This window comes from Ovis aries, chromosome 10, assembly GCF_016772045.2.
Source record: "Ovis aries strain OAR_USU_Benz2616 breed Rambouillet chromosome 10, ARS-UI_Ramb_v3.0, whole genome shotgun sequence".
Lineage (NCBI taxonomy): Eukaryota > Metazoa > Chordata > Mammalia > Artiodactyla > Bovidae > Ovis > Ovis aries.
In genome coordinates, this window is record NC_056063.1 from 76,607,545 (window position 1) to 76,635,437 (window position 27,893).

Here is a 27,893-nt window from a genome sequence, read left to right on the forward strand (position 1 = left end):
CCTTTCCCACGGCTTCCCATATGGGCACACCCCACATCGCTATTTTCCATTTGCCTACATCTCTTCACATCCCTAATGTCTCAGTTTCCCTCTGATAATGTAAGGCAGAAAATTAGCTAGAACAGAGAAAAAGAGTGCATTTCCACGCCTCTCCCTTCCAGGGGCTTTACTCAGATCAGACGTAGGGGGTGCACACCTGGACCCTTCAGAGCCCTCTCCTGTCCTCCCTGACATTTCCGGACACAGGCAGATATAACAGAACACACATCAATGCTTGTTAATCAGGACCAGAAACAGCAGCAGGGTCACAACATGGCTGTACTTAGGACTGCTGAAACATGAGAGCACCTCAGAAAGGCCACACCACTGTTTCTTTCCTCCGGGACCTCTCCACAGGGGCTAGTCACCTGCTCTTCAGAGCTGTCCCCTCTCCGTGCCCACCAGCTCTAATGAATCAACCAAGATAGTCAATTCCCACCTGAACCACCGGGAACATGGTGGCCCCTGTAATCAGTCCAGAGAGGGCTAGGGTGAAGACCGGCAATAGGGGTGCAGTAGAGGGGTCCCACAGGCAGGGCAGTGCAAAGTGTCTTCACGGGAGGGAAAGGGGCGTAGGGAGCATGGGTACCCCCGTGAGGGCGCCTGGGGTCTTACCAGCACGGTGATCCCTTGCTCTTTGCACAGCATGGCCACTGCTCCCAGGAGGATGCTCAGCAACACCCAGAACGTGGAGTGGGTCCCCTCCTTGGTGGCTGCCGACCAGGAGAAATGACAAACACAGAGTCACATGACTCAGCTCAGTCTTGGGAGCTCCTGGAACTCAAATTCTCAGTGTGCACCTTCGACAGTCACCATTTAAAAACACAGTTTGGTCTTTGGACGGCATTTCTCTGTGGGCCAGGGTGTTAGACCCACATTTCTGGTTAGATGGTGGTAGCTCAGCTGGTAAAGATTCTGCCTGCAATGCAGGAGACCAGGGTTTGATCCCTGGGTTGGGAAGATCCCCCTGGAGGAGGGCATGGCAACACTTCAGTACTCTAGCCTAGAGAATTCCATGGACAGAGGAGCCTGGCAGGCTATGGGGTGGGAAAAAGCTGGACATTTTGGACTTTTTGTGACTCAGATACGACTGAGTGACTAATACCTTCACTTTCTTCGTGACATACACATCTCCTTCTCAAGGGTCCCCCAGCAGGAGCACAGAGCCTTCAGGAGGCATTGCAATGCAGCCCTGCTACAAAGACATCTCAAGGCAGAGTTTCCAGGGGCGAGGTTCTTCTTCCCAGCCCACCAGTCACCTAACAGGCCGTCCTGACAGCCTGTGCCGAGGACTCCCACTGGTGGTGGAGGCACTGCATCTGGCTACCCCCCTCTGCTCTGAGAATCTCTACACCTCCCGGGGTCGGGGTCCAGCACTGCTCTGAGAGTGTCTACCACTTCCAGGTGGAGTCTGGGCTCTCTGAACCCTAGATGCCTTAAGAACACCTTCTCTGCTTCCAGCGTGGACTAGTTCTGAAGGATGCCGGACTGTTGAGCTCACCTGCATGGATACTCAAGCATCAACAGGAAACTGAAACCTCGGCAGAAATGTGACCGCGGCAGTAAGCTGCTTGGTTTAGGTGCGGCTAGGCTCCAGTAATAACCGATGGTCCCTGAACACCTTTTGATGATGGACAGGGAAACCTGGCGTGCTGCAATTCATGGGGTTGCAACGAGTCAGACACGACTGACCGACTGAACACCTTTTGAGGAAGGAGGGTCTGCTCTCTACCAGCAGGGGGTGTGGAGGATGCAATTCGGGGACCAGAGCTGACGAGAGGAGAGGGCTTGTGCAATACTTCTCTCTGTCCTTTGTGAGGCCCTCAGCTCCTCACTGAGGTCAATGGAACATTTTATAAAGACCTAAGTGTGAGGTGGGGCAAAGTGAACCTGCTTGGAGGAGGTGCCCCTGGGTCTTGGGTCAGCTCTGCCTAAAACCAGAGCTCCTGGCCTAAATCCCAGCACCGCCATTCACCGTGTGACCTGGAGCAAGTTACTTTTGTAGCCTCAGGGTCCTCATCAATAAAATGGGTGCAACAATAACTGTACCTTCCCTACTCGAGTGAGAAAAAAGGTATACAAGAAATACCTGCCCATTTGTGTTAAAAGTTATATATAAAAGTTGCTTGTACATGCAAAACATATCTCTGGAGAACACATAGGAAACCAACTACAGTAGTTTCTAAACTGTTGTTGTTGTTATTGTTGTTTTCTGTACCGTGCAGCTTAATCTTAGTTCCCTGACCAGGGATCGAACCCAGGCCCTGGCAGCCAAAGCGCCTGTGTCCTAACCACTGGCCTGCCAGTGAATCCCCTCTAAACAACTTTAAGAAAACCTTGGAAAGGAGAGGGAAGAAGTCTTACTTTTCACTGCAAAACCTTTCATATCATGTACATTTTTTAAAAACTATGTGCATGAATTAAAAACCATACTAAAAACTAAACATCAAAAAACCAAACAAAAAACCTTGGTAGACTGCTGGGACCACAGAAAGCATTCACTGTTTGTTGCACATAAATCACAAAACCACCCCAAGTTCAAGGGAGAGGGTCTCCAATGGGGCTTTGATGCAAGGGGGTGACTGATCCATCACGTTGTCACCGAAATGTGCCAAGCTCGCTATGCGGTGACAAGATACACCAAGTTCTCAATAAACTGCTTGAGCAGAAAACCAACAATTAAAGTACATATGTGAGAGAGACAGGGAGACAGAGAGAGGCAATCCTGAATGAAGTGGGTATCTGGGAGTCATCGGCAAAGCCCCAGACCAAAGTCCTGGGCTCCCTGTCTGGGATCAGCTGTGGGGTCTGGAGCCGGGGGGAGGGGATGCTGCTAACTGGGAACTTTCCACGTATGGCTGGAAACTCCTCTTAGGATGCTGAGGGGCTGCACCCAGCCAAGCCCCCTGGACTTTCAACAAACTGTGAGCAGGACTGACCCCTGTGCTGTCTGAGGGCCCAGTAGGCTGGCTGGGAAAACGTCCTCACTCACACATAGGCCTCGGGGGCTGGAGATTTGGAAGTCAAGCAAAAGGACACACAGGCTGACACTGTCTGATCTTTTCAGCTTTTCTTGGGAATCTCTGTTGGATTTCCGGGATTAATGTACAAACAGGCAGAACTGACGGAATACAAAAAAGTTTTCTTTGGCTGTACAGTCGAGGCACCTGAAGGCTTTTCACCAGCCCAACTGATCAATAAACAGTAAAGCCTCACTGATTCGGATTCCACTGTCCCGAATCAACCAGCACTCTTGTTTTAAGTCTTTCTGATCTGATTCTTCCTGCGGTCGACAGGATGAAGGGGTCCCAATGCTGAGAACGGCACTTAAGGCCTTCCTTATGGGGTGACACAGCCTCTCCAGGTTCCCTGGGTCTAAATTCCAAGCACACAGGCCAATCTACTCTCACTGGGCTTTGCATGTTCCCTTCTCTTAAGCTAGAACGCCCCAGAAGAATCCTGTGGCCATCAAAGGTCACTCAGGCTGTGCAACCCATCCTCCTGGGCAGCCTCCCTTCTGATTCACTTGTTTTATTCACAGTTGCAACAACAGCAAATGGTCCTACTGTGTGCACACCTGACTGCCCAGTAGCAGGGTCTGTCCCATGCACCGCGGTGACCCTAACTGACCCCCTACATTAAGTCAGGCCGAGCAGTAGCCCCCTAGATGGCCCTCAGCACAATCTGCCAGCGTGTTCTTTTCACACGTCACTACAAATGCTTGATTTTAAGCTCTCACCTTTGGCACTGCTGACATGTGGGTCAATTTTCAACACTGTAGGATGCTCGGTGCCTCCCTTGTTTCTACCCCCCCGAGAAGTCAGCAGCCCTCCTAGCTCTCAGTTGTGATGACCCAAAACATCAGGCTTTGCCAGATGTCCTGGGTGGGAGGGGATCACACCCAGTGGAGACCATTAAACTAACCAGTGCTACTCACAGTGTGTGATCCTGCCCTTGGATCTTCTAAGAAAGGCAGATGCTCAGGCCACCCCAGCCCAACCCAGGCCCTTGGACTCAGAGACTCAAGGGTGGAGCCACACTGGAAGCCTGTTAACCAGCCATCCAGGTGATTCTGATGCCATGGGTCGAGGAGCATCAACCTCAGTGGGAAGCTTGCTCACAGCTGCATCCCGGGTACCAGGTCTGGCTCATTGGAGCATCTTCTCCAAGCTCCAGAATCTGGGGTACCTGATTACCTATCAGGAGGGGCAAGGAACTGACAAATCATATAGCCATAATGTAGGAACAGCTGGAGCGCTTCCAGGAGGTCGTGGATCTCCCTGTGATCTCCCTGGCAGTGAGGGCAGAGCAGGAATCCCTCCCAAGATGCTTCAGGCAGGGGGCCACATGGCTGTGACTTCCAGAACGGACAGTCCATTTCAGTTTTAACTTCGAGTGAGCCCATACCTGCCTTCTACATTCCTCCCACCATCCTGAGCAGCATCTCTCCAATATCCCAGGCGGCACAGTGCCTAGAAGCCAAGTTGTCTTTGTTGAAAACCACAGTATATCAGAGTATTTAGTTCTATCAAGCAAACTAAGGATAATTCCACTTGTAGAAATTAATTACATTATACACGTAACATCAAGAGATCACAATTACGAGCCCAAAGCCCTGTTACATTAGACATGATTTCATTGGGGTATTCATATATTTATTGGGATTTCTTATTTTCTTGGGGTTTCCCTCAATAGCTCAGTTGGTAAAGAATCCGCCAGCAATGCAGGAGACCCCAGTTTGATCTCTGGGTTGGGAAGACCCCCTGGAGAAGGGACAGGCTACCCACTCCAGTATTCTGGCCTGGAGAATTCCATGGACTATGTATAGCCCATGGGGTCGCAAAGAGTCGGACATGACTGAGCGACTTTTACTTTGAGCATCTGCTAGCAATCAGCAGCAGACAAGTGTTTATAGACACCAAGGCATTGAGACCTCTAAAAAAAATACAGCCAAAGAGGAGGCAAAGCTAATGGATCACTTAATTCCTCTTAGGATATAATTTTGAGAAAAGTCCCACAAGTTTTAGCAGGTGAGCACAAGGGTCCAGGCCAAGCAGAGGGGTCACGCTCATTCCACACCACGCCAGAGCATGGAATCCCACACCTTCTGCCACACGACAGCGATGGGCGGAGGGTGACCCCACAGGGCTTGCCCTCTCCTCTCAGTGGAGGGTGTTCTCTCAGCCCTTCCTCCTGTAACAGCTCGTGCTGAGTCTGCATCCAACCACTTTTGGGATTTGCTCGTATCAGCAGCTTAGATGCAAATGTGTGTGTGCTCAGTTATGTCTGACTCTTTGCAACCCCATGGACTGTAGTCTACCAGGCTTCTCTGTCTATGAAATTTTCCAGGCAAGAATACTGGAGTGGGTTGTCATTTCCTCCTCTGGGGGATCTTCCCGACTCAAAGGCAGACGGATTCTCTACCACTGAGCCACCCAGGAATCCCTTATATGCAAATAGATACCCTTTAATTATAAATGAACACATTGATTACCATGGAGTCTCCCACCCTGGCTCCTGCGCCCTCGAAAACCCCCACCTCAGACCCAGCTGTTGTTTTCATATCCACTAGGCATTAGGTTCAGTAGTTCTCTAGAAACCATAATGGAGGGACTTCCCTGGGTTCCAGTGATTAGGACTCCAGGTTTCCACTGCAGGGGGCATGGGTTCCATCCCTGGTCAGGGAACTAAGCTCCAGTAAGCCACATGGAGCGGCCAAGAAAACCCTTCCAAAAACAAAACAAAACAAAAAATGGACCACTTCCCTCCTCACCCCTTTAGTGGAATTTGATTTTTTTAAGCTTCTATTCCCACAATTTGTGTTCAGACGTCTTGAAATATACTGTGATTTCCCAGTGTAATGTTCCCTGATCTTAACATTTTAGTCCCTTGATCATTTTACATTTCTTCCTAGAAAAACTGAATTAGCTTGTGTTTTACTTGACTGTAACATGGATTAATTCCACCCCACCCTCCACGGCTCAGTAGTTTTGGATAGGAAAAAAATTCCCAGTTCCTCCATTAAAACACCCAAAGGACTGCTCTTGAAAGCACTCTGTGAACACAAAGGTAAACTACCCCAAGACTCACATTCCACTTGCCTGGAATTTAAAGTGGATTTCTCCTTAGATGGCTCAATCTGAGATTTCACCGAAAGAAGAAGAAAAACACATTAAAAAACCACAACCTCCTGGTTCTTTGACAGCCTTCTCTCTAATCTCACCGCATAATTCCATCATACTGCTAGAACTCCAAGTTTCTTTAAGGGACTCAGGCTCCCTCCACCTCTCAAATCCTCAGCAAATTGTTCTGGGAGCATCCTACTCTTTAACTTGCCTTATACTTCTGATTTGATTCCAGTATGGAAACTTGTGAAAGAGGATGACAATGGTTCTGTGCTGAAGAAGTGTTTTCAGTTTCAGTGATTATTAAATGAGTGTCACTTTCCCAGTGGCCCAGCAATAAAGGATCCACCTGCAAGGCAGGAGACCCGGGTTTGATCCCTAGATCGGGAAGATCCCCTGGAGGAGGGCATGGCCATCCACTCCAGTATTCTTGCCTGGAGAATCCCACGGACAGAGGAGCCTGGCGGGCTACAGTTCATGGGGTCGTAAAGAGTCAGACACAACTGAAGCAACTTAGCAGGAAGGCAGGTCACTTCTCAACAATGGTAATTTCAGGGCTCAGTTATAAACCAAGCGATGGCTTTACATTCAGAAAACCAATTCTAGACCACCACGGTCCAAGAGGAGGCATGGTGGTTGGGGAGCACTTGAAATTTACCTGGTCCCTATTGAGACATGTTGGAAGGGTCAAACACACTACCTAATTTTGAAGACTCCATATGAAAGAATGTCAAACAGCTCATAATCTGTATACTGATTACATGTTGCAAATACTTTTGATATATTAGGCTAAGAAACTAGCATTAAAATTCAGCTAATCTGGTTTTTTCTTTCTTTTTTTTTTTTTTTATAACATGGCTACTAGAAATTTTGCGATGACCTGAAGGGCTCATATCGTATTTCCTACGCAGCACTGTCAACGACACATGCTCAGAGACCCAGCTCATCCATGAAATGGTCTACACGGCTGTTTCTAATCCAAGTCTGCCTTCAAAAACTCGGAAAATATGAAGTGACTTGCTTATTAAAATTCACTTCTTTCTCCTCCAACCCCTACCAGATTAGTCACTTGATCTGCTATCAGGAGTCATAAGACAGCATGCACACACACTTCAGTTGTTCCACAATTCAAACTGGAAAGCTGAGCTTAACCGTTGACTCTTAAACTGGAGAGTTAGGGCCCAAGCCTTCCATATAACTTCACAGTCAGCCCCCACTGTGTTGCTTGGCATTTGCTGGTCTGTATCTGTGGATTCAACCAACTTTTGGTTCTGCACTATTGAAGTGCATATTGAAAAAAATTCGCCTACAAATGGACTTGTGCAGTTCATACCCACGCACTAACTGCACTTTTAAACTATCTCATATAAATCAAAGGGGTCCTCTTTACAAATGTGTGGAAGGGAGGTGCATGATAAACCAAGGCCAGCCTACAAAGTATTGACAAAGTATCTCTCGTACTGGGGACAATCAAGAAAGGCCTTATAAAAATTAAATAATCAACTGGGAAAGTGGTCCTGAGTTTAGGGACAGCACAGCCTAGTAGACTTATGGTCATAAGACCTCCTCTAGCAGTTTTACCATTTAGTTTGTCAAATTATTATTTTCTTTGAGTATTAATCTGTCAAGGTGACTAATGTGAACAGCTGCAAATATATAAAATAATCTAGATAAATCTGGACTTGTGTTTTTATATGTTTTTACTTAGTAACTAACGTAAGCTATTTTTTTTTATTCCCAATTTTAAGCATTTTATTTAAAAATTTTTTTCTTGTTTTGGTCATGCCTCCGAGGCATGTGGGATCTTAGTTCCCCGACCAGGGATGGAACCTGCACCCCCTGCGTTGGAAGCGCAGAATCTTAACCACTGAACACCAGGGAAGTTGCCTGATCATTTTAATAAGACAGTTGAAACTGAAAACAGTAGGCCACCTTGCATATAGCTGGCACTCAATAAATATTGGATGAGTCAACCGTTTTATTTCGATGTCTGTTAGAAGCTTTACTATATTACTCTATTTCAAAGGCAATTGAGATGTAATTAACACTGAAAAGTCAGTAATTTGTTAATGTGAATGAATACAGCCAGAAGTCCTCCTTTCATTTTTAGTCTTTGAACCTCCTCACAATGGAATAATCTGTCATGTAAGAGATCTTAAAAAATTGTTTTTTAAAAATTACATAATATTAAAAAGACAGGAAAAACGGATCATTTTCATTTTAGAATTAACAGCTAAAAACAGTAAAAATAAATCCTGAGAGGTGGATATCACTTCCAGTACAACTGCATTTATGAGTACTTTTATTCAAAAAGTCTCCCCCAAATAGGGAGTTCTAACTGATGCATCGTTTGCTGTTTACTCGCTCAGTTGTGTCCAATTCTTTTGTAATCCCACAGACTATAGCCCAACAGGCCCCTCTGTCCATGGGATTTTTCCAGCAAGAATATTAGAGTGGGTTGCCATTTCCTTCCCCAGGGGACCTTCCCCACCCAGGGATCGAACCCGAGTCTCCTGCACTGCAGGCGGATTCTTTACCCCTGAGCCACTGCGGGAAGCCAAACTCTGTGTAAGTGTCTCAGGCTAAGAACTCTCCATCTCAAATCCGTCCAGTCTGCTAAGCTGTTAAGCAACAATGGTCCAGGAGAGAAAATGAAAAAAGCAAACACAAAAAAACCTAAAAAACTGTTCCTACTGCATGCAACATCTCTCACAACTTGCTCTAGAACTGTACAGCGTTCGCAAACATGAACCTTTTATAATCCAGAATTTCAGAAAGACTGGCTTGGAAAATGCTTTCCTTGCTTCCGTGTCTGTCTCTTAGGTAAGGCGATCCTGTCAGTAAACCGAGGCAAAGCCTGAGGGGCAGCAGGGGCGGCGGCCAGGGGAAGGAGCACGGTGGGGGAAACAAAAACCCCACAAGCATTAACAAGACCCTGGCCAGCGCCAACACCCTCAAGTGCCCAACAGACGCGGGCAATTCAGGGAAGCGCTGCGTGGCGGACTTGGCAGGGCGCTCGATGGGGAAGCTGTCATTTCAGAAAAGAAAAAGCATTGCATCCCAGGAGACACCGTCTTCCCCAGTCGACGCCTGCGTCTAGCCGCCCGGAAGCCGGCGTGCGTCGCGGTGCGTGGGCGGAAGTCACTCGACTCCGTCAGGCGGCCCCGGCTCCCTCGGTTGGAGCACGGAGCCGTACAACACGCATTGGATTCCCCTCCCAGGAGTGGGAGCCAAGCAAGCGGCGCTTCTACCTGCGGAATGAGGCAACTCGGAGGCCAATCTCCTAACTAAAAGCACGTTTTGGGAGAATCGAGCCAGTGTAGCAACCCCTGAGAAAGAGAACCCAACGTGAATACCGCGGTCACAATTCAGATGGCAGCAATCCCAAATCTAAAAAAAAAAAAAAAAAAAAGGCGTCCTAGACTATGTGAGTTACACAGTTGCCCTCGTTTAAGCTGTGTGACTTTGTGTAAGCCAAAGACAAACGTGTCTTGAATCAGAGTGGAAAAGAGCAGGAAACGAGATCCCAAGAGTCGACAGTTATCCTGTTTTAGCTGCCTGAACTATGGTGCGACTGTCTTGTGTTTAGTCGTGTGCGGCTCGTTGCGACCCCGTGGACTGTATTCCTGCCAGGCTTCTCTGTCCATGGGATTTTTTTCAGGCAAGGATACTGGAGTGGGTGGCCATTTCCTCCTCCAGGGGATCTTTCTGACCCAGGGGCCGAACCCACGTCTCCTGCATTGGCAGGCTGATTCTTTCTTAAGGAGCCATCTGGGAAGCCCTGAACTATGGTAGGGAGAGTGACTAAAATAAATTTGAAGAACTTAAAACAACTGAGACTTGAGATCTTGTGTTTCATAATAGCTTAGGATTTAAAATGGTTATTCTAGAAATGTACCCATTTCCTTTCCTCTTGAAAAGGTTCTCTCCTCCCCACTATATAAATGAGACTAATGAAATTTCTCTTTGTCATCCCAATTCCCATGAAACAATATTCTAAGGTATTTATTTATAAAAAGAAATTGTTTTGGCTCTTCTATCAAGTTTATTGTGCAGAAGGATTATGTATGTGACGTTTGTGACCCCATGGACTGACACCTGCCAGGCTCCTCTGACCATGGGATTCTCCAGGCAAGGATACTGGAGTGGGTTGCCATTTCCTTCTCCAGGGGATCTTCCCGACCCAGGGATTGAACCCACATCTGCATCTCCTGCACTGGCAGGCAGATTCCTTACCACTAGTGCCACCTGGGAAGCCCATACAGACAGATTACCTTTTTCCAATCCAAAATATGTACTAGGCTTTAACAGAGAAGGATGTCTCATCATTAGAATAATACTTTTCATTTTGGGTGTTCAGAAATAATAACCAGCGCATCATCGACTTAGTGTTTTTCTTTCTTTTTTCCCTTTAAAATAATTATCCTTTTCTATAAGGCTATTTTCTTCTTAAAAAAAAAATTCTATTCTAAAAGAGCCCACTTGGAGCTATTCTACATAACAAAAAAAAAACCCAGAAATGTTACATGAGACTCTTTTTTCACTCTCAAAAAATGCGAGGATTCCAGAGGTTAGCACAGAATTGCTTGTTACAATAAACTCAGGCAGTTAAAAATTGTCCAGAGCTTTATAATACAGACAGTGCATCTATTAAAAAAAGCTAATGAGGTTATTAAAAAGGAACGTATTCTCCGAAAGATCTTTTTACCTAGTTAAATCGTTCACTTCAGAACACTCAATTTTTTGTTCCCTTATAAAAAATATTAAATTTGTTCCTCTGTAAAAAACCTCTCTTAAACTTCAAGTTTATGAGGAATGAATGCTTGACTGTTCTTTGAATTGATGTTCAGATCTGAAAGAACAAAGACCAGGTAACTTAAATCATAGGTTTAAACAACAAATATCATTTATTATTATTTGTATTCCACAAGTACCAGACTGAACTTCTTCCACAAAAGAGCTTTGATTCTTGGCTGCACACTTACGTGGGCAACGTGAGTAGCAGGGGGAGTTCTTAAATCATACTTTTGATGTTTCTACCACACTTAACATTTAAATAATTCATTAACAGAACTGAATGCACCTCCTCTTTATTTTTAATGGTTGTTTTGACAAGCTTGCCTCACTGGTCCCATGAGGACAGGGAAGCCGATGAAGACAATTTAGTTGGGGCTGGCTTTGAAGTGAGTTAGACACAGAGGGTGAACCCAGTTCAGCCATATATAGCCGTGTGATCCTGGTGAGTTACTTAAACTCTGTGTCTTACATGTGGACAGCAGGGAAAGTAACTCCACCTATCTTAAAGATACACAGATGACACCACCCTTATGGCAGAAAGTGAAGAGGAACTAAAGAGCCTCCTGATGAAAGTGAAAGAGGAGAGTGAAAAAGCTGGCTTAAAGCTCAACATTCAGAAAACGAACATCATGGCATCCGGTCCCATCACTTCATGGCAAATAGATGGGGAAACAGTGTCAGACTTTGTTTTTTGGGGCTCCAAAATCACTGCAGATGGTGACTGCAGCCATGAAATTAAAAGACACTTGCTCCTTGGAAGAAAAGCTCTGACCAACCTAGACAGCATATTAAAAAGCAGAGATATTACTTTGCCAACAAAGGTCTAGTCAAAGCTATGGTTTTTCCAGTAGTCATGTATAGATGGATGTGAGAGTTGGACTATAAAGAAAGCTGAGGGCTGAAGAATCGATGCTTTTGAACTGTGGTGTTGGAGAAGACTCTTGAGAGTCCCCTGAACTGCAAAGAGATCCAGCCAGTCCATCCTAAAGGAAATCAATCCTGAATATTCATTGGAAGGACTGATGCTGAAACTGAAACTCCAATACTTTGGCCACCTGATGGGAAGAACTGACTCACTGGAAAAGACTCTAATGCTGGGAAAGATTGAAGGCAGGAGGAGAAGGGGACGACAGAAGATGAGATGGTTGGAAGGCATCACCAACTTGATGGACATGAGTTTGAGCAAGCTCAGGGAGCTGGTGATGGACAGGGAAGCCTGGTGTGCTGCGGTCCATGGAGTCTCAAAGAATCAGATACAACTTAGCGACTGAACTGAAGACTGTAACATAATTGACAACCACACACACATATGTGTGACAGCAGACAGTCAAAAAATGGTAACTTATGTTACAGGAAACTCCTCTACCTTCATGAGTAAAGAAAAATTTCGTGCTGGAAACTCCCTATTAATCTTAGCTAAAAAAATCTTTTGGAACCACTAGCACGGTGACAGTTACGTGTCAGTCATCTGTCCCAGGGATTAGCAAACTTTGCAAAGGATAGGCCAGTAAGAATTTCAGGCTTCATAGGCCAGGCAGCCTCTATGGAAACTCCTAACTCTGCAAAAACCAGTCCTGAGTGACCCCACTTCAACCAGCCCCAGCAGAGACAAAATCCTGAATGAGTGGTCTGTCCTTGCTTATGAATAAGATATCAGCTTACAAGAGGAATCCAAGTATAAGCATTAGTACATGAACAATAACATTAAGGCCCTGGCAGGGGACCACACCTAAGCTTTGAGAAGTGCTGTGGAAAGGACTCAAGGAAACCAATGTACTACTATATCAGCTTCTGCTGAAACTGGCTTCCCTGGTGGCTCAGACAGTAAAGCATCTGCCTACAATGCAGAAGACCCAGGTTTGATCCTCGGGTCGGGAAGAGGCCCTGGGGAAGGAAATGGCAACCTGCTCCAGTATTCTTGCCTGGGAAATCTCATGGACAGAGGAGCCTGGTAGCCTACAGTCTATGGGGGGCTCACAAACAGTTGGATACAACTTAGTGACTTTCACTCACTCTGCTGAAACAGCCCTGTCAAGCATCCCACAGAAATTGTTCCTCTCACTTTCCCTTTTCTTCTGACTTTCCCTTTTCAATTGATTGTGTTATATAAGGAGAGAGTTCTACAGTCATGAACTGAATTTATAACAGAAGTTGAAATTATAACACTGTTGCCAGGGCCAAAATGTATAAATGTATCATACCCAATTTCTACTGTAAGACAACTGGGAAGGGATGATGTCACTTGGAGTCGATCAGAATTCATATAATTAGTAGAGTTATATGGGGATTCTACTGAATCTCAATAAATACACTGGTGCTAACAAACAGGCAGTTCAACCCCCGCCACTTGCATGCATGTATGCGCGTGCGCGCACACACACACACACACACACACACACACACACACACACACACACACACAACTGGTCATTTCAGCTCCATTGGTTCCAGCAACAAAGACTTTCTCAGTACCATTAACATGACAAAAAATAAGAACCTCATGCTCCAGGTGCATATTCATAGCTATACATTTTTACAATTTTTCTATATTTTTCCTCCAACATATTTTCATTAAAAATAAATAAATAACAAAAAGCTTTTCCCCTCTTCAATTTTACTGGAAATTAAAAAAAAAATCACAAAAATCAATCACAACTGCTTTAGCACTAAGAGCAGGAGCTCTTGGTTTCACTACTCAGCAAGATGCTTCCTGAACGTTGTGAACGCTGAAGCACAACCTTTGTGTCGTCAAAAAAGCAACCTGAGTAACAGACATCACTAAAAACAATTGATACCTTTGACCTACATTCCTTCAAAGTGATAAACTTATACGAGCGGACACCTTCCCATCTGTTAAAACACGCTCGACAGAACAGAAACACGAAGAAGATGCAAAATTGAGAGGGTAAAACATCATGCTTACTTTCTCTGAACGCTTTACAGTAGCCAAGGAAAGACAGCAGAAAAAACAGGGCACCCAGGAGGTCTGCACGGCCGACGACACCAGCAACCTTCAAAGAAGACGGAGGAAAGAGATTTATGTTAAAAAAACATTTACGTGAAACTTTGGAAACACAAAAACATCCTCAGAAACAGAAAACCTTATGAGACTCAGCCATCTGTTAAAATAAACTCTGTAACTGTGGTGTGATCTGACAACTGACTCTTCACTCTGGGTCTAGGATCTGGGTCAGCTGCTTCCATGGGAAGGCTGGGTTGACTCTGACCTACTGTGGCTCTTCTGTGGGTCGCACACAGGCAGCGATGCCCATGTGCAGGGAAAACCCTGTCACTTGGCACTCTGTGCCCACAGCCCTAGATACCTCTGCCCTGATCAGGTGCCCAGGGTGCATTTTTCAATTGGAAAATGTTATCAGCTCAAAAGGCATGATATTTAAGAAAGAAAATTTGACTGGAGACATGAAAGACAGGTGGGAAGTAAGCGCTACATGTCATCAAGCAGAGAGAATAAGACACAGGGGGTTCAAAGCCTCTGTCACTGTCTTTCCCTCCCTTTAGACCAAAATCAATTAAGCGGGTTAACCTGGAAAGTGGAAGGCTTCAAAAGAGGTTGACCAGTAAGATGAAAACAGAGTACGATTTCCATCGTTTCTTGTGTGCCCCTCCCCATTTTCTGCATCTGATGATGGCCCTTTTCTCCACCTTAGTGTTAAAGAGGCAATACAGAATGGGTGCTTCATTTCTTTCAAGCTAATTACTCCAACAATTGTTCTCCAAAAGTCTCAGGTCAACCAAAGACAGAGAATTGTGCTCCCGAGTACTGGTCTAGTCTATGTGGCATCCTTTACTAACTAGCACCCGGACAGGACATGTATCAGAGCTTGCACTGTGACTCTCAAGGTTTCATTTTAGTTCCTGGGAAGCTCATCTTAAAAGTGAGAAGTGTGATGCTGGATCCAAAGTAAAGTCTAGCCTACAAACAGAGGTAAGAGAGTATATTTCACAATGAATGTGAAAATCACTATATTTATATTCTGTGCCCAGGGCATGTACAAGCCACAGCTAAAAGGAATGCCTTTTAGGAGCAGTTTCCATCCAACCAGCGTGGCTCCCGATGCTGGCGGGGCAAACACCCATCCAATGGCGAGCTCCTGATGCCGGGGGACGCGATCACTAAGAAGGCTGGCAGCTGAGTCCCACCTGTGACTGCCAGGCACGTGAAAAAACTTCCTCCCGGGAAGGAAGCTAAAGACAAATACAGGTTCAACAGATCTGGGCCAAGGAGGCCAGTGTGCTGGAGGGGTAAATGGAATGATTACTTCACGAAGGTAGCGAATACATCATGAGACTTCTGGAATCCTCTGGCCTGTAACCTGCTCAGAGATGCGGTGAAATCGAGGATGCAATGAGACCCCGGCCCACAGTGGGTGCTGGTTCACTGTCAATCCAACAGGGACACATGGTTGGAGGGATTCGGGGGGAAAGAGCAGTGGACCAAGGACACAGCAGCTTAGGGAGAAGCAGGTGTGGGCTCTGCGGCTCCGCGGCCAGCGATGGAGGAAGCAGATGGTGCCGTGGGCCTCCCATCAGGACCAGAGAGAAGTGTGAGCAGCATCTGCCAGCTGCGGCTCTTCACAGGGCCCGAGGATGGTTCTGCATCCCACAGCCTTTCAGAGGAGACAGTAAGAGAAGCCAGCTCAGAGAAGGGCATCCAAGAAGGTCCTGAGAGCAAGAGCATCTGGGAAGCAGGGGCTGGGAACGTGGAGGGTCAGAGAACAAGGCTTCCTGAACTGAGTGAAGGGGAGGGAAGTGGCTTGGTTAAATACCAGGGGTAGGAGGCAAAAAGGCCAGCCTAAACCACTCATTATCTGAGCAGTTGAGGTACATTTAAAGACTCTCCCTAACATATAATGTTGTAAATCATCCAAATCTGGAAGAAAAAAAAAGATTTCCACTAAAATGAACTTTAAATATCATAAACTCATTTTTAAAACAAACACTTTGCCTTTGGCTAAGTGAAGACACCCCCAGGTCTTAAGGAATGTACATTACATCATCTGACATGAAGAAAAACAGGTTTTAAAAAGTATGGCACTAATGAGAACCTACTGTATCGCACAGGGAACTCTCCTCAGTGCTCATTGGGGACCTAACTGGGAAGGAAATGCAACAAAGAGGGGATATGTGTGTAAGGATAACTGAATCACTTGCTATGCCACAAGAAACCAACACAAAATTGTTAAGCAACTATACTCCAATAAAAAGTAATTTAAAAAAGAAAATAAGTCTCAAAAAAGAGTGTGACAAGTGTTTCAGTGTACAGAGTATTTAGTCCTTCAGTGAATTTTTGGCAGAAAGAGATTCTACAGGAAGAAAATTTTAAAGGCTATTCCAAGAAGGTACTGAGTTGAACTGTTTGGCCAATGTGCATGGGTACAAAGAGATTTTTTTCTTTTCTGTTATTTGCATTAATATGTATTTTCAGGCAAAGCTATTTATAAAGACTTTTTTTTTCTTACAAATAACCTGAGACACTCCCAACAGAGTTTTCTGGGGAAGTCACCGCCATTCCCTGAATCTGTAACAGACAAGGTGGTGGCGTTTCCCTACTGGGCACGATTTGTGCGGGAGCCATAGAAGGAATGAGGGAAGAGGGGGTGGTATTTCACCACCTGATTCCTTCAACATAAACTCTGGCTTCACTGGATGAGCAGGAGTAGCAAGGACATCTGGCCGTCCCTCTCTGACACTCTGCAATCTGAACTCACGCAATCTGAAATCCTCACCAATGCTTCGAGGAAAGAAAATCTTGCAGCGGCGCTAGTATCCTCAGGGAATACCCTGGGGCCGATGCCCTGGTCTCTAAAAAGACAAGAGGCAAGGAAACCCCCTCCATTAGCTCTCTTCCCTCCCCTGGGGACCCAGCCCAAAGCCCAGAGACTGTATTTTTGGGGCTCCAAAATAACTGCAGATGGTGACTTCAGCCATGAAATTAAAAGAAACTTACTCCTTGGAAGAAAAATTATGACCAACCTAGACAGCATATCACATCTCATCTCACATGCTAGTAAAGTAATGCTCAAAATTCTCCAAGCCAGGCTTCAGCAATATGTGAACTGTGAACTCCCTGACGTTCAAGCTGGTTTTCGAAAAGGCAGAGGAACCAGAGATCAAATTGCCAACATCCACTGGATCATCGAAAAAGCAAGAGAGTTCCAGGAAAACATCTATTTCTGCTTAACTGACTACGCCAAAGCCTTTGACTGTGTGGATCACAATAAACTGTGGAAAATTCTTTAAAAGATGGGAATACCAGACCACCTAACCTGCCTCTTGAGAAATCTGTATGCAGGTCAGGAAGCAACAGTTAGAACTGGACATGGAACAACAGACTGGTTCCAAACAGGAAAAGGAGTACATCAAGGCTGTATATTGTCACCCTGCTTATTTAACTTCTATGCAGAGTACATCATGAGAAACGCTGGACTGGATGAAACAAGCTGGAATCAAGATTGCTGGGAGAAATATCAATAACCTCAGACATGCAGATGACACCACCCTTATGGCAGAAAGTGAAGAGGGGCTAAAAAGCCTCTTGATGAAAGTGATAGAGGAGAGCGAAAAAGTTGGCTTAAAGCTCAACATTCAGAAAACGAAGATCATGGCATCTGGTCCCATCACTTCATGGGAAGTAGATGGGAAACAGTAGAAACAGTGTCAGACTTTATTTTTTTGGGCTCCAAAATCACTGCAGGTGGTGACTGCAGCCATGAAATTAAAAGACGCTTACTCCCTGGAAGTAAAGTTATGACCAACGTAGACAGTATATTCAAAAGCAGAGACATTACTTTGCCCACTAAGGTCCGTCTAGTCAAGGCCATGGTTTTTCCTGTGGTCATGTATGGATGTGAGAGTTGGACTGTGAAGAAGGCTGAGCGCCGAAGAATTGATGCTTTTGAACTGTGGTGTTGGAGAAGACTCTTGAGAGTCCCTTGGACTGCAAGGAGATCCAACCAGTCCATTCTGAAGGAGATCAACCCTGGGATTTCTTTGGAAGGAATGATGCTGAAGCTGAAGCTCCAGTACTTTGGCCACCTCATGCAAAGAGTTGACTCATTGGAAAAAACTCTGATGCTGGGAGGGATTGGGGGCAGGAGGAGAAGGGGACGACAGAGGATGAGATGGCTGGATGGCATCACGGACTCAATGGGCTTAAGTCTGAGTGAACTCCGGGAGACGGTGATGGACAGGGAGGCCTGGCATGCTGCGATTCATGGGGTCACGACTGAGTAACTGAACTGAGACAGCATACTAAAAAGCAGAGACATTACTTTGCCAACAAAGGTCTGTCTAGTCAAGGCTATGGTTTTTCTAGTAGTCATGTATGGATGTGAGAGTTGGACTATAAAGAAAGCTGAGTGCTGAAGAATTGATGCTTTTGAACTGTGGCGTTGGAGAAGACTCTTGAGAGTCCCTTGGACTGCAAGGAGATCCAACCAGTCCATCCTAAAGGAGATCAGTCCTCGGTGTTCACTGGAGGGACTGATGTTAAAGCTGAAACTCCAAGACTTTGGCCACCTGATGCGAAGAGCTGACTCATTTGAAAAGTCCCTGATGCTGGGAAAGATTGAAGGCAGGAGGAGAAGGGGATGACAGAGGATGAGATGGTTGGATGGTATCACCAACTCAATGGACATGAGTTTGAGTAAACTCCCGGAGTTGGTGATGGATAGGGGGGCCTGGCATGCAGTCCATGGGGTCACAAAGAGTTGGATACAACTGAACTAAACCGAACTGATAGGATGAAACTGAATATTGCCTATTTGCCAAGAAACAAGGAAAGGTGAACACACAGCTGATTTGTCTTAGGAATGCTAATTTTTAATGACCGATAGCTTTTTCTCAAATATTTGAGTTTGAATGGCTGTAATGGAATGGTGGGATGGGAGATGAGAAGCAAGGTGGGGCAAATTCATGAGCAGGTCCCGGCAGGACGTGGGGACCCACTCACCAGCTCAGCTGGCAGCACACCGACCTCTCCTTGGGACGGGTTCAGGTGACCAGATCTTAAATTCTGTCCCTACCCTCCTCGGCCATGTGACCGACCTTGGTTAAGTCCCTAATTTGTCCTCCCTGGCTGCTTCCTCTTCCGTAAAGTGGAAATTGTTATGCTGCTCCAGCTGAACCTACAGTGTTTTGGTGATAATCGTATGAAGTGTGAGGGAGTATTTTGGAAATCACAAAAGCTCTTGGCTAACAGAGGAAAGCTGCATCAGACCCCTTTTCAGGAAAAAAAGGCAATCTCAGCCTCTGGCTTTAGACCCAGAAGATGGGCAAGGTTCACCAGTCACACCTTCCCAGTGTGGTCTAATAAGGGACACAGAGAGTATCACCAGAGATCATGCCATATGGTCTTTATGAAGTCTTGGCCCATCATGGACCCTGCGTTTGTCCTAAGGGGGACCTGCTGTCCCCACAAATCACCCTTCTGGGTGTCTGAAAGCTGGCCTTCTAGAGCCGTACAAGCAGCCAAGGGAAGCTTGTTTTAGGGAACAAACCAGTGCGTGGACCGCATCGATCTTACACAAGGGCAGAGATGGCTGGCAGACGGTACTTACACACTCAGTGTGCACCGGGTGCACGGCAAACAGCAGGGCGGCCAGCAGAGACGACCTGGGGGCCAGGTTCAGCCTCCTGCCCTTGCTCGTGTACTGCAGGCCCCCAAACAGCACAGAGAAGACATCCACCAGAAGCACACAGATGCCGCCATGCAGGGCGATGTTGACAACGTGGAAGCTCTTGGGGTGGAAGCCTCCTGACAAATAGTAGTTCATCCTGCAAGGAAGGAAGGTATTCACAACGGAGATGCAGAAGCTCGTGAAATAAAACACGAACCGGCTGGAGGGAAAGGCTGGTGTGTGAACATACTGAAGGAGGAGAGCGTGTGCGCAGTTGATAAAAATAGCGTCAAGATAAATAATGCCTGTTAAGCCAAGAAGGGTGAAGAAGAGCTAAGAACGTAACTAACTGCAGAGGGGAAAACGGGAGATAAGGACCTCTCAGAGGAGTGGGACAGAAAATACTTGGAGAGGAAATGCCAAAAAAAAAAAAAAAGACAATTATTCAGGTGAGATAAAGGCAAGGCTGTCCCTGTCAAGGATTTTTGTCTCGTTTTCAATCATGAATGGTTCTGATTCATCATTTCTATACTTCTTTTTGTGGCTCAGCTGGTAAAGAATCCGCCTGTAATGTGGGAGACCTGGGTTCGATCCCTGGGTTGGGAAGATCCCCTGGAGAAAGGAAAGGCCACTCATCCAGTATTCTGGCCTGGAGAATTCCATGGACTGTATAGGCCATGGGGTCGCAAAGAGTCAGACACGACTGAGCGACTTTCACTTTCACTTTTGAGGGATCTACACATAGGTTATCCAATACACCTGAGAAACAGCTATGCATGGGAACTTCTGTGAGATCAATTAATCTATTTAATGCAAACAGTTCCCCGATTCATGGTGGGGTGGCGAGATTATCTTTAGTTTCATTTTGTTTTTGGATATTGATGTGGTTACAGAAGTGAAGTGCTAGATGTTCAGTCGTGTCCAGCATTTTGTGATCCCATGAACCTGCCAGGCTCCTCCATCCATGGAATTCTCCAGCCAAGAAAACTAGAGTGGGTAGCCATTGCCTTCTCCAGGGAATCTTCCTGACTGGTATCGAACCCGGGTCTCCTGCGTTGCAGGTGAATGCTTCACCTCTGAGTTACCAGGGAAGCCTGATGTGGTTCACAGGAGGAAGATTTATAACTTACTTTTTATATATAGTGAAAGCAAACACAATTTAATTAGAGGCTACCTGTTGCCTTGAAATATTGTTTCCTCCAGCTTAAGTGGCAAAGGGTCCAACCTGAGAGAACTGTGCAAAGCGTAGGGAACGCTTTGTCAGAGCAGCCATGCCGGGGGCCTGGCAGGTCTCCTCTGTGCGGCTGCATGGGTCAGTGTCTGCACCGCGGCTTGTACGTCCGTGGGAACCCCTGACCGGGGTCCCTGGTTACACCCCACCCAGTGCAACGTCAAGCACAAGCCTCAGGTTTCCCCTCCCCGACGGCAGTCCTGCGGCACCTCACCTGAAGGTCAGCACGGTCAGGGGGCGGTAGGACTTGTGGCTGGTGTTACTGCTCAGCCGGCTGCCCCAGAAGTCGTGATGCCACAGGTCCCCCAAAGGTGTCTCTGCACGGAGGTCCTGCAGGCAACACAGCAGACGGCGGGGTCGGGACTGCGCCCTCCCCCTGGGCGGAAGCCCTCTCTTCCCCATGTCTCCCGCCAGTCCTGGGTCCAGCCCCCGCCACCCTCACACCTAGCACCCGGCCGGGCCTCTTCAGGGCTCCACTGTGCCCCGCTCTGCGCGTTCTCCAAGGGATCTCTCCCACCCCCTACGAGAGCCCCACCCCTTCCAGGACCAAGCCGACATCTTACGGGGACACCGCAGCTGGGGTGCTCTGGCCCCTCAGCTGCACGTGGCCGGCACATCTCCCAGACGCTGGCTCTGCTCCTGGTCTCTGGTCCCCAAATGGCCCCTGCTGCCACCCGCCCCAAGACGGGTCTGTGCCCGGATGGTCACCCCTCAGCTCCCCAGAGCTCAGCTCCTCCCGCTCATCGTATTTCAGGCACTGGACTACAACGTTCCAGAGCTGATGCGGTTCTCTTCCTGGGGGGCCCAGAGCATCCTCTACCTGTCTTCACAGCGCCTGTTTCCCAGGAGGTTCACGTGACTGGTATCTGCCCCACTGCGCTGGGGCTCCTCCAGGCCTGGGCCGCCCCGTGTTTGGGGGGAGTGCACAGAAAGCGCTTGATCCATGCAGAATGAACAAATGGACCAAGCAGCTAAGTGAGGTCACTATCGCCCTCTCTCACAGCCAATATGTAAGGCGGCTGTTTAGCCACTAAGCCGTGTCCGACTCTCTGGTGACCTCATGGACTGTAGCCCGCCAGGCTCCTCTGTCCTGGGATTCTCCAGGCGAGAATACTGGAGCGGGTTGCCATTTCCTCCTCCAGGGGATCTTCCCAACCCAGGGATCGAACCCGTGTCTCCTGTGTCTCCTGCATTGGCAGGTGGGTTCTTTACCACTAGTGCCACCTGGGAAGCCTTAGGTGCTTAATGATGCAAAGGGAAAAGCTTGACCACGTGGGACAGAGGCAAGCTGGTGACCTGACACCCACTTTGTGGGTGAATTTCACTTCGGTGGGTATCAGCTTCAGGGGCCTTGAGTGCACACACCCTTCTCTAAGAGTCAAGTCGCTATTTCATGAGGGTCATGCAATCCACCTACTAACTCCGTTTACTCCATTACCCCACTGGAAGTCCTGTACTTTTGCGTTGTCCCAGAACTACCGGCTCAGCTAGTAGGGAGGGAGGAGCAAAGGATCTTTCCCTCCGTTTGAGCAGCAAACGAACGCCAACAAAGCTCTAAATATTTGATTGGGTGTAGCCCTCACAGCAAGGTGCGCCACAGGAAGAAAGGTCAATTTTTCCTCCTAATGATTTCTAGGAAAGATGTGCTGTGTCTCGAATGCATGCTGATTCCACTGACTCAAAGAAAATCATCATCTCCGTGAACAACTCAACACTACAGGCAACTCAACACTACAAGGAAGCATCTGGAAAACAGCCTTTAACACCAAGAAACTCCAGTCACAGCCTGTTTCACATTACTGCAGGCACGGTGCCAATGCACAGAGGAGGGCCTGTCAGTAGACAGGGAAGGGGAGAAAAGCAGGCTCGCAAGTGAACAAAGGGGCACAGTGTGATGCTCCAGAAAACGCTGCCAAGACAACGCACGGGGTCACAGAGCGCCTTCCTCTGCCCTCGCTCCCAGAAGGAAAGAGAAGCTCAACCTCATCCAGGGCATCTCACGCAGGACATGGTTTGTGTCTCCCCGCCTCGCTCACCAGAGCTCTTCAACGAGGGTCCAGAATCGACACTTCATACATCCTCCAGGAGTGGCAGGGCCAAGAAACTCTCAGCAAATGGAATTAAAAAATAATAATGATAAAGGCAGACTTGTCTGGTGGTCCAGTGGTTAAGAATCTGCCTGCCAATGAAGGAGACACAGGTTCGATCCCTGGTCCAGGAAGATCCCACATGCTGCGAGGCAACTAAGCCCGCACACCACAACTCCTGAGCCCACGTGCAGCCAACGGCTGGGTCCGTGTGCCCTGGAGCCCGTGTTTCCCAACAGGAAAAGCCACGGCAGCGAGAAGCCTGAGCACCGCAAATACAGAGTAGCCACTGCTCCCCACAACCACAGAAAAGCCCGCACAGCAAGGAAGGCCCAGCTCAGCCAAGAAAACAAAGGCACAGTCATGTGTCCTCCCTGGAAAGCAGCTATTAAGCCACGTATCCCGCTGGAAAATAGCTATGAAGCCACCCCTGTGACACAGTTGCTCAGAGCTAACACACTTCTTTTGCTCCTAAGCGCTGTTGCAAAAAGGACTGAAACAGAAACATCGGCAGTTGGATGTTTCAAACCGCTGGATGAACTTGAGGGAAATTACAAGTGAAGAACCTGGATTCAAAATAAACACCACGACTGAAGTCTGTGCCGTGGAAATGAAGCAAATCATTCACAGGGTGTTAACAAATGAAATATCTGCCGAACAGTCACCCCCTTTCCCCTCGCCCCCTCTCCCCTCCACCCCACCTAATACACGTTCCTTGCACAGAGAATTTTCCTCAACACTTTTAATAGGAAAATGGCTCTCTCCACATTCGGGAAAATCTATGACTTCAAAATTTGCAGAGCATTAAGGAAAAGTGCTACAAAGAGATGCTATGATTGTATCTACTAGAGAAAGAGAGAGGAGTGAATTCCTTCAGGTTCTCTTGGCCCCTTGAGGCAGACACAGAACATCGGCTGAGTAGGGGTTGGTTTGGTTTAATCACTAAGTTGTGCCCGACTCTTGTGACCCCATGGACTGTAGCCCGCCAGGCTCCTCTGTCCATAGGATTTTCCAGGCAAGAATACTGGAAAGGGTAGCCATTTCCCGTCACAAAGGTTCTAACTACGCTCTTTCCACGTTCTTTCTCCTCTGGGCTCTCTCTGCCTCCAGGTTTCTTGCTCGGATTTTCTTTTAGCTCAATGAAACCCTTTTCTTCCCTTCCCACAAACCGATTTCTTCTTCCCTACCTCTATAGTCAGCGACTGAAAAGGAATATCATTTCCCCTGCACCCACTGGTGAGCAGAACTGGCTGGGGTTTTGCAAATTCAGCAAATCTGAGTCTCCACACAGGAAACGAGCAGGGACTGCAGTCTCCTCGGGCAGCAAACTCCGGGTCATCCGCAACTGTCAGCAGGATGTCCTGATGCTCCCAGCGAAGGACACAGAAGGGGCCGGCTCACTGCCTACAGCCAAGGACACACCTTCCAGTGGGGGATCAGACTTGCCCATCACTGCAGGAGATGTGTGTGTGCATGTGTGTGTGCGTGTGTGTGTGTGTGTCTGATGGGGGCATCCTTCTGGCCTAGAGCTCTGTAAAATTTTCTCACAAAACCTGAAATAGCCTGCAAGGCTCTGCAATACTGTGGCCTTGTCATGTCAGAAGAACGGTCTCTCTGATATGTGCATGGGCTGGGACCTCACGCAGGGCACCCAGCCAAGGTAAAGCCTGAGGTTAGGCAAGGCTGGGAGACCCTGCTGCCAGCAATAAAAGGGGCCCTAAATCAAGGAGATGCTCTCTAAAAAAAGATGGGAAATCTGGAACATGATGAGGGCTCAGATAAAGGCTCAGCCAAAGTTCAGTGGAGCAGGGGTCCCCAACCTCTGGGATCTAATGCCTGGTGAGCTGAGGTGGGGCTGATGTACTCATCATAGAAATAAAATGCACAGTAAATATAATGCGCTTGAATCATCCTGAAACCATTCCCCCGCTGCCCCAGTCCGAGTAAAAAACTGTCTTCCAGGAAGCTGGTCCCTGGTGTCAGAGAAGTTGAGGACCACGGCCACAGAAAATAACTGATGCAGATCATTACTGAGATGCAGGCAAGTCAGTTTACCAGACAGACATCAAGATACGCACCTTATTGTTAACAATGGCTTCAGAGTCATCAAAGACAAAGTCTCCATCGTAGCTCCGGGCAAAACACACGAGGGAAGCAAAACCCACAAGGAACTTCGCCCAGAAGGGAGGAAGAACAGAGGATGGGATGATGTGGTCCAGACTGGCGTCCCACTCAGCCATCCTGACAGCTGTGCCCTGCTGGCCTCTGGGTCCAGCATTCTGCTGGCTAGAAACCTGCAAGATAAGTAACACGACATCAATACTCATCAATGCCTTGGCAGGTTTATACATACAGTAGGCGGGCTTCCCAGGTGGGGCTCATGGTAAAGAAACCGCCTGCCAATACAGGAGAAGTAAGAGACACAGCTTCGATCTCTGGGTCAGGAAGACCCCTTGAAGGAAGGCATGGTAACCCACTCCAGTATTCTTGCCTGGAGAATCCCATGGACAGAGGAGCCTGGTGGGCTGCAGTCCATTGGGTTGCCAAGAGTTGGATGCAACCGAAGCAGCTTAGCACACACGCACACATACAGTAGGCATGTTTGCCCCAAGTGAAAAACAGCTAGACGGTCAATTATTTATTCATGATGTGAGTTTATAGGATGTGATCCTAAACACCTTTAAGGTGTACTTTGAAAACTCAAGTGGGCAGAACCATCACCTTGGGCACAGGGAGCTTCTCCTGGGCCCAGATGCAACCGACTACGTCAGGAGTCCTTGGGTTTCTGATGCTGGATTATCCCTGAGAAACACTGACTTAAGGGAATCCTATGTTTATCAGCCCCATAAGGCAGATCATTTTTATAGTCCTTGAACCAGTTTACAAAGTTAAAAAAAAAGATACCATCTTGCTTCATGCAATCAAGAAAACTCAATACATATTCATTGTTGAGTCTTAGCACAAAAATTGTGTGTGTTTTTGTGTGCATGTGAAGCCTGGTCCTGACTGTGAAAGAGCTTATGGCCTCTCTGCAGAACACAGACACTCCCGCCCATTCAATGAAAATCTGGGACAAAGAAGAGTTTAACAGAGGTGAGGTGGCAGGTACACGGCCGTGGTTCTCACCCAGGGGACAGACAGAGCAAGGCGGGCCCACTGCAGACTGATGCTGGGGACAGCATTGTTAGGCTGTGTCCTAAAGGAGAGTGTGGGGTCCTCTTCTAGGTGAGGACATGACCTCCAATGTTGGTGAGGGAGTCAAGTTATAAAGACACTTATTTTAGCTTTTCTTTCAAATAGGCAAAACATTAAAATGAAATGCTGTCTCCCAGCCTTGCCATTTCTGACTTCGGTGGCCTTGTGTGTGCTGCCTATCTTTGAGTTCACGTCCTGTGCACTCGGCAAAGCAAAAGAACTTCCCAGCAGTTGCCTAAGGACTTCCTAACCTGGAATTCACCAATTATGAAACCACCTCCCCTCCCCATCACATTGTATGTCCGTCCCCATGCCCACCACACCTTCAATAGGCACCCTCCTTGGTTTTACAAGGATCTTGTCTAGGTCTAATCCCACCTGACTTTGGCCAAGTTACTTCACCTCTCTGGGCCTCAGTCTCCTCACCTCTAAAATGGGGATGATAACCAGGCCCACCTAACCTGGTTGTCATGAAGGCTAACCAGGACACCCACTGAAAGTGCTTAGAAGCACTGGGTTTAACGGATGCCAAAGGAAGGTTAACTGTTATTACAAGCACTTTCTTCAAGGAAGAAGGAAGCACATTCATTTGAGAATAATTTGAGAATCCCCTGGTAATTACCAAGACTCTCGTCTTCCCTACTAAGGGAGCAGCCCCACTCCTTCACACTGAGATGGAAGAATATTTCAGGCCCTTTGACTGGGAGTCACTTTAGACGTACAGATGACCCCTGAACAACTCGGTGGTTAGGGGCACTGACCCTCCTCGCTGTTGAAAATCTATGTAGAGCTTATTGTAAGTTTGTATCTGCAGTTCCTTGTCATCCAGGGACTCAACTAACCACACACCATGTAGTCTTTTTTTTTTTGGCTCCACGTGTGGCATGTGGGATCTTAAGTTTTCTGACCAGGGATCAAACTTGCACCCCCTACAATTTTGTTTTTTTCAATTTTTTTTTTTTTTTTTTTTTTAGTACTGAGGTCTTTACTACAGAAAATAATCTGCATATAAGTGTACCCACACAGTTCAAAGGTCAACATGAGTTTGAACCTGTATTTGTTTCCAGGTCTTCCAGGGAATGCCCCAGATGACGGAATCAATGAGAAGTCAGTCCACCGGGCCACTGGACGTCACGGGCCTCTTTTCCACAGCCCTCTGTCTGAGTGAACGTGCTGAGGATCCAGCAACAGTCAACAGGACCCTCTCTTCTATGGCAGCACTGTTCCTGTCCAGGCTCGGGGAAGAGGCCAGTCTTACCCTCCAGAGAGGAAGGGCTTTGCAGCTCTCGCGGTGCTGGGCCCTCTAGCTTCTCCACCTGAGGTAACTCATTTGTAACTCATGCTTTCAGCAAGTACAGGGGGAATATTCCAGCCTCTATGTGTCACCCTGCCCCCCGCCCCCCTACTTTGTCACTGAAAGGATAAACCACTGGTCAAATCCAAATTACAGTTGCAAACACAGTAGAGGTCACCATGCAGGCCCCAACCACTGTGTCTGTATTTGAGCTCCAGAAACTACTCCTGCTACAAGAAGTGAAAAAAGATTGGACAGTTAGGAAGCTATCCTGACGTAATACGGAGGGAATATGAGTTCTTTGGTTCAGAAAGTGAATATGAAGGAAAGCAAATGGTTTATATTAGTTTCATATCAATTTTAAATGTGAAATGGAGCTGTGAGCTGACAGATGGTCCATTAACTGGTCTTCATGTTGTCTGCTTCAGGCCCAGATATTTGAGTTTGTTGTTCAGTCGCTCAGATGTGTCTGACTCTTTGCGACCC

At 47.3% G+C, this 27,893-nt stretch overlaps 1 protein-coding gene across 3 annotated transcripts in view; it reads right to left on the bottom strand.

The window, feature by feature from the left end:
• TMTC4 (transmembrane O-mannosyltransferase targeting cadherins 4) overlaps positions 1–27,893 on the bottom strand; it is a 56,236-nt gene that overhangs the window by 24,307 nt on the left and 4,036 nt on the right. For 2 of the 3 annotated variants that reach the window (XM_042255039.2, XM_015098258.4), the window contains exons 2-6: positions 24,997–25,212; positions 21,046–21,161; positions 19,541–19,757; positions 13,885–13,972; positions 655–752 (exon numbers count right to left, since the gene is read on the bottom strand). In XM_042255039.2, the coding sequence (XP_042110973.1) occupies positions 655–752; positions 13,885–13,972; positions 19,541–19,757; positions 21,046–21,161; positions 24,997–25,158 (681 nt within the window). In that variant the 5' untranslated portion in view covers positions 25,159–25,212. The remainder of the gene's footprint in view (positions 1–654; positions 753–13,884; positions 13,973–19,540; positions 19,758–21,045; positions 21,162–24,996; positions 25,213–27,893) is intronic. The other variant, XM_042255040.2, reaches the window with a different exon arrangement.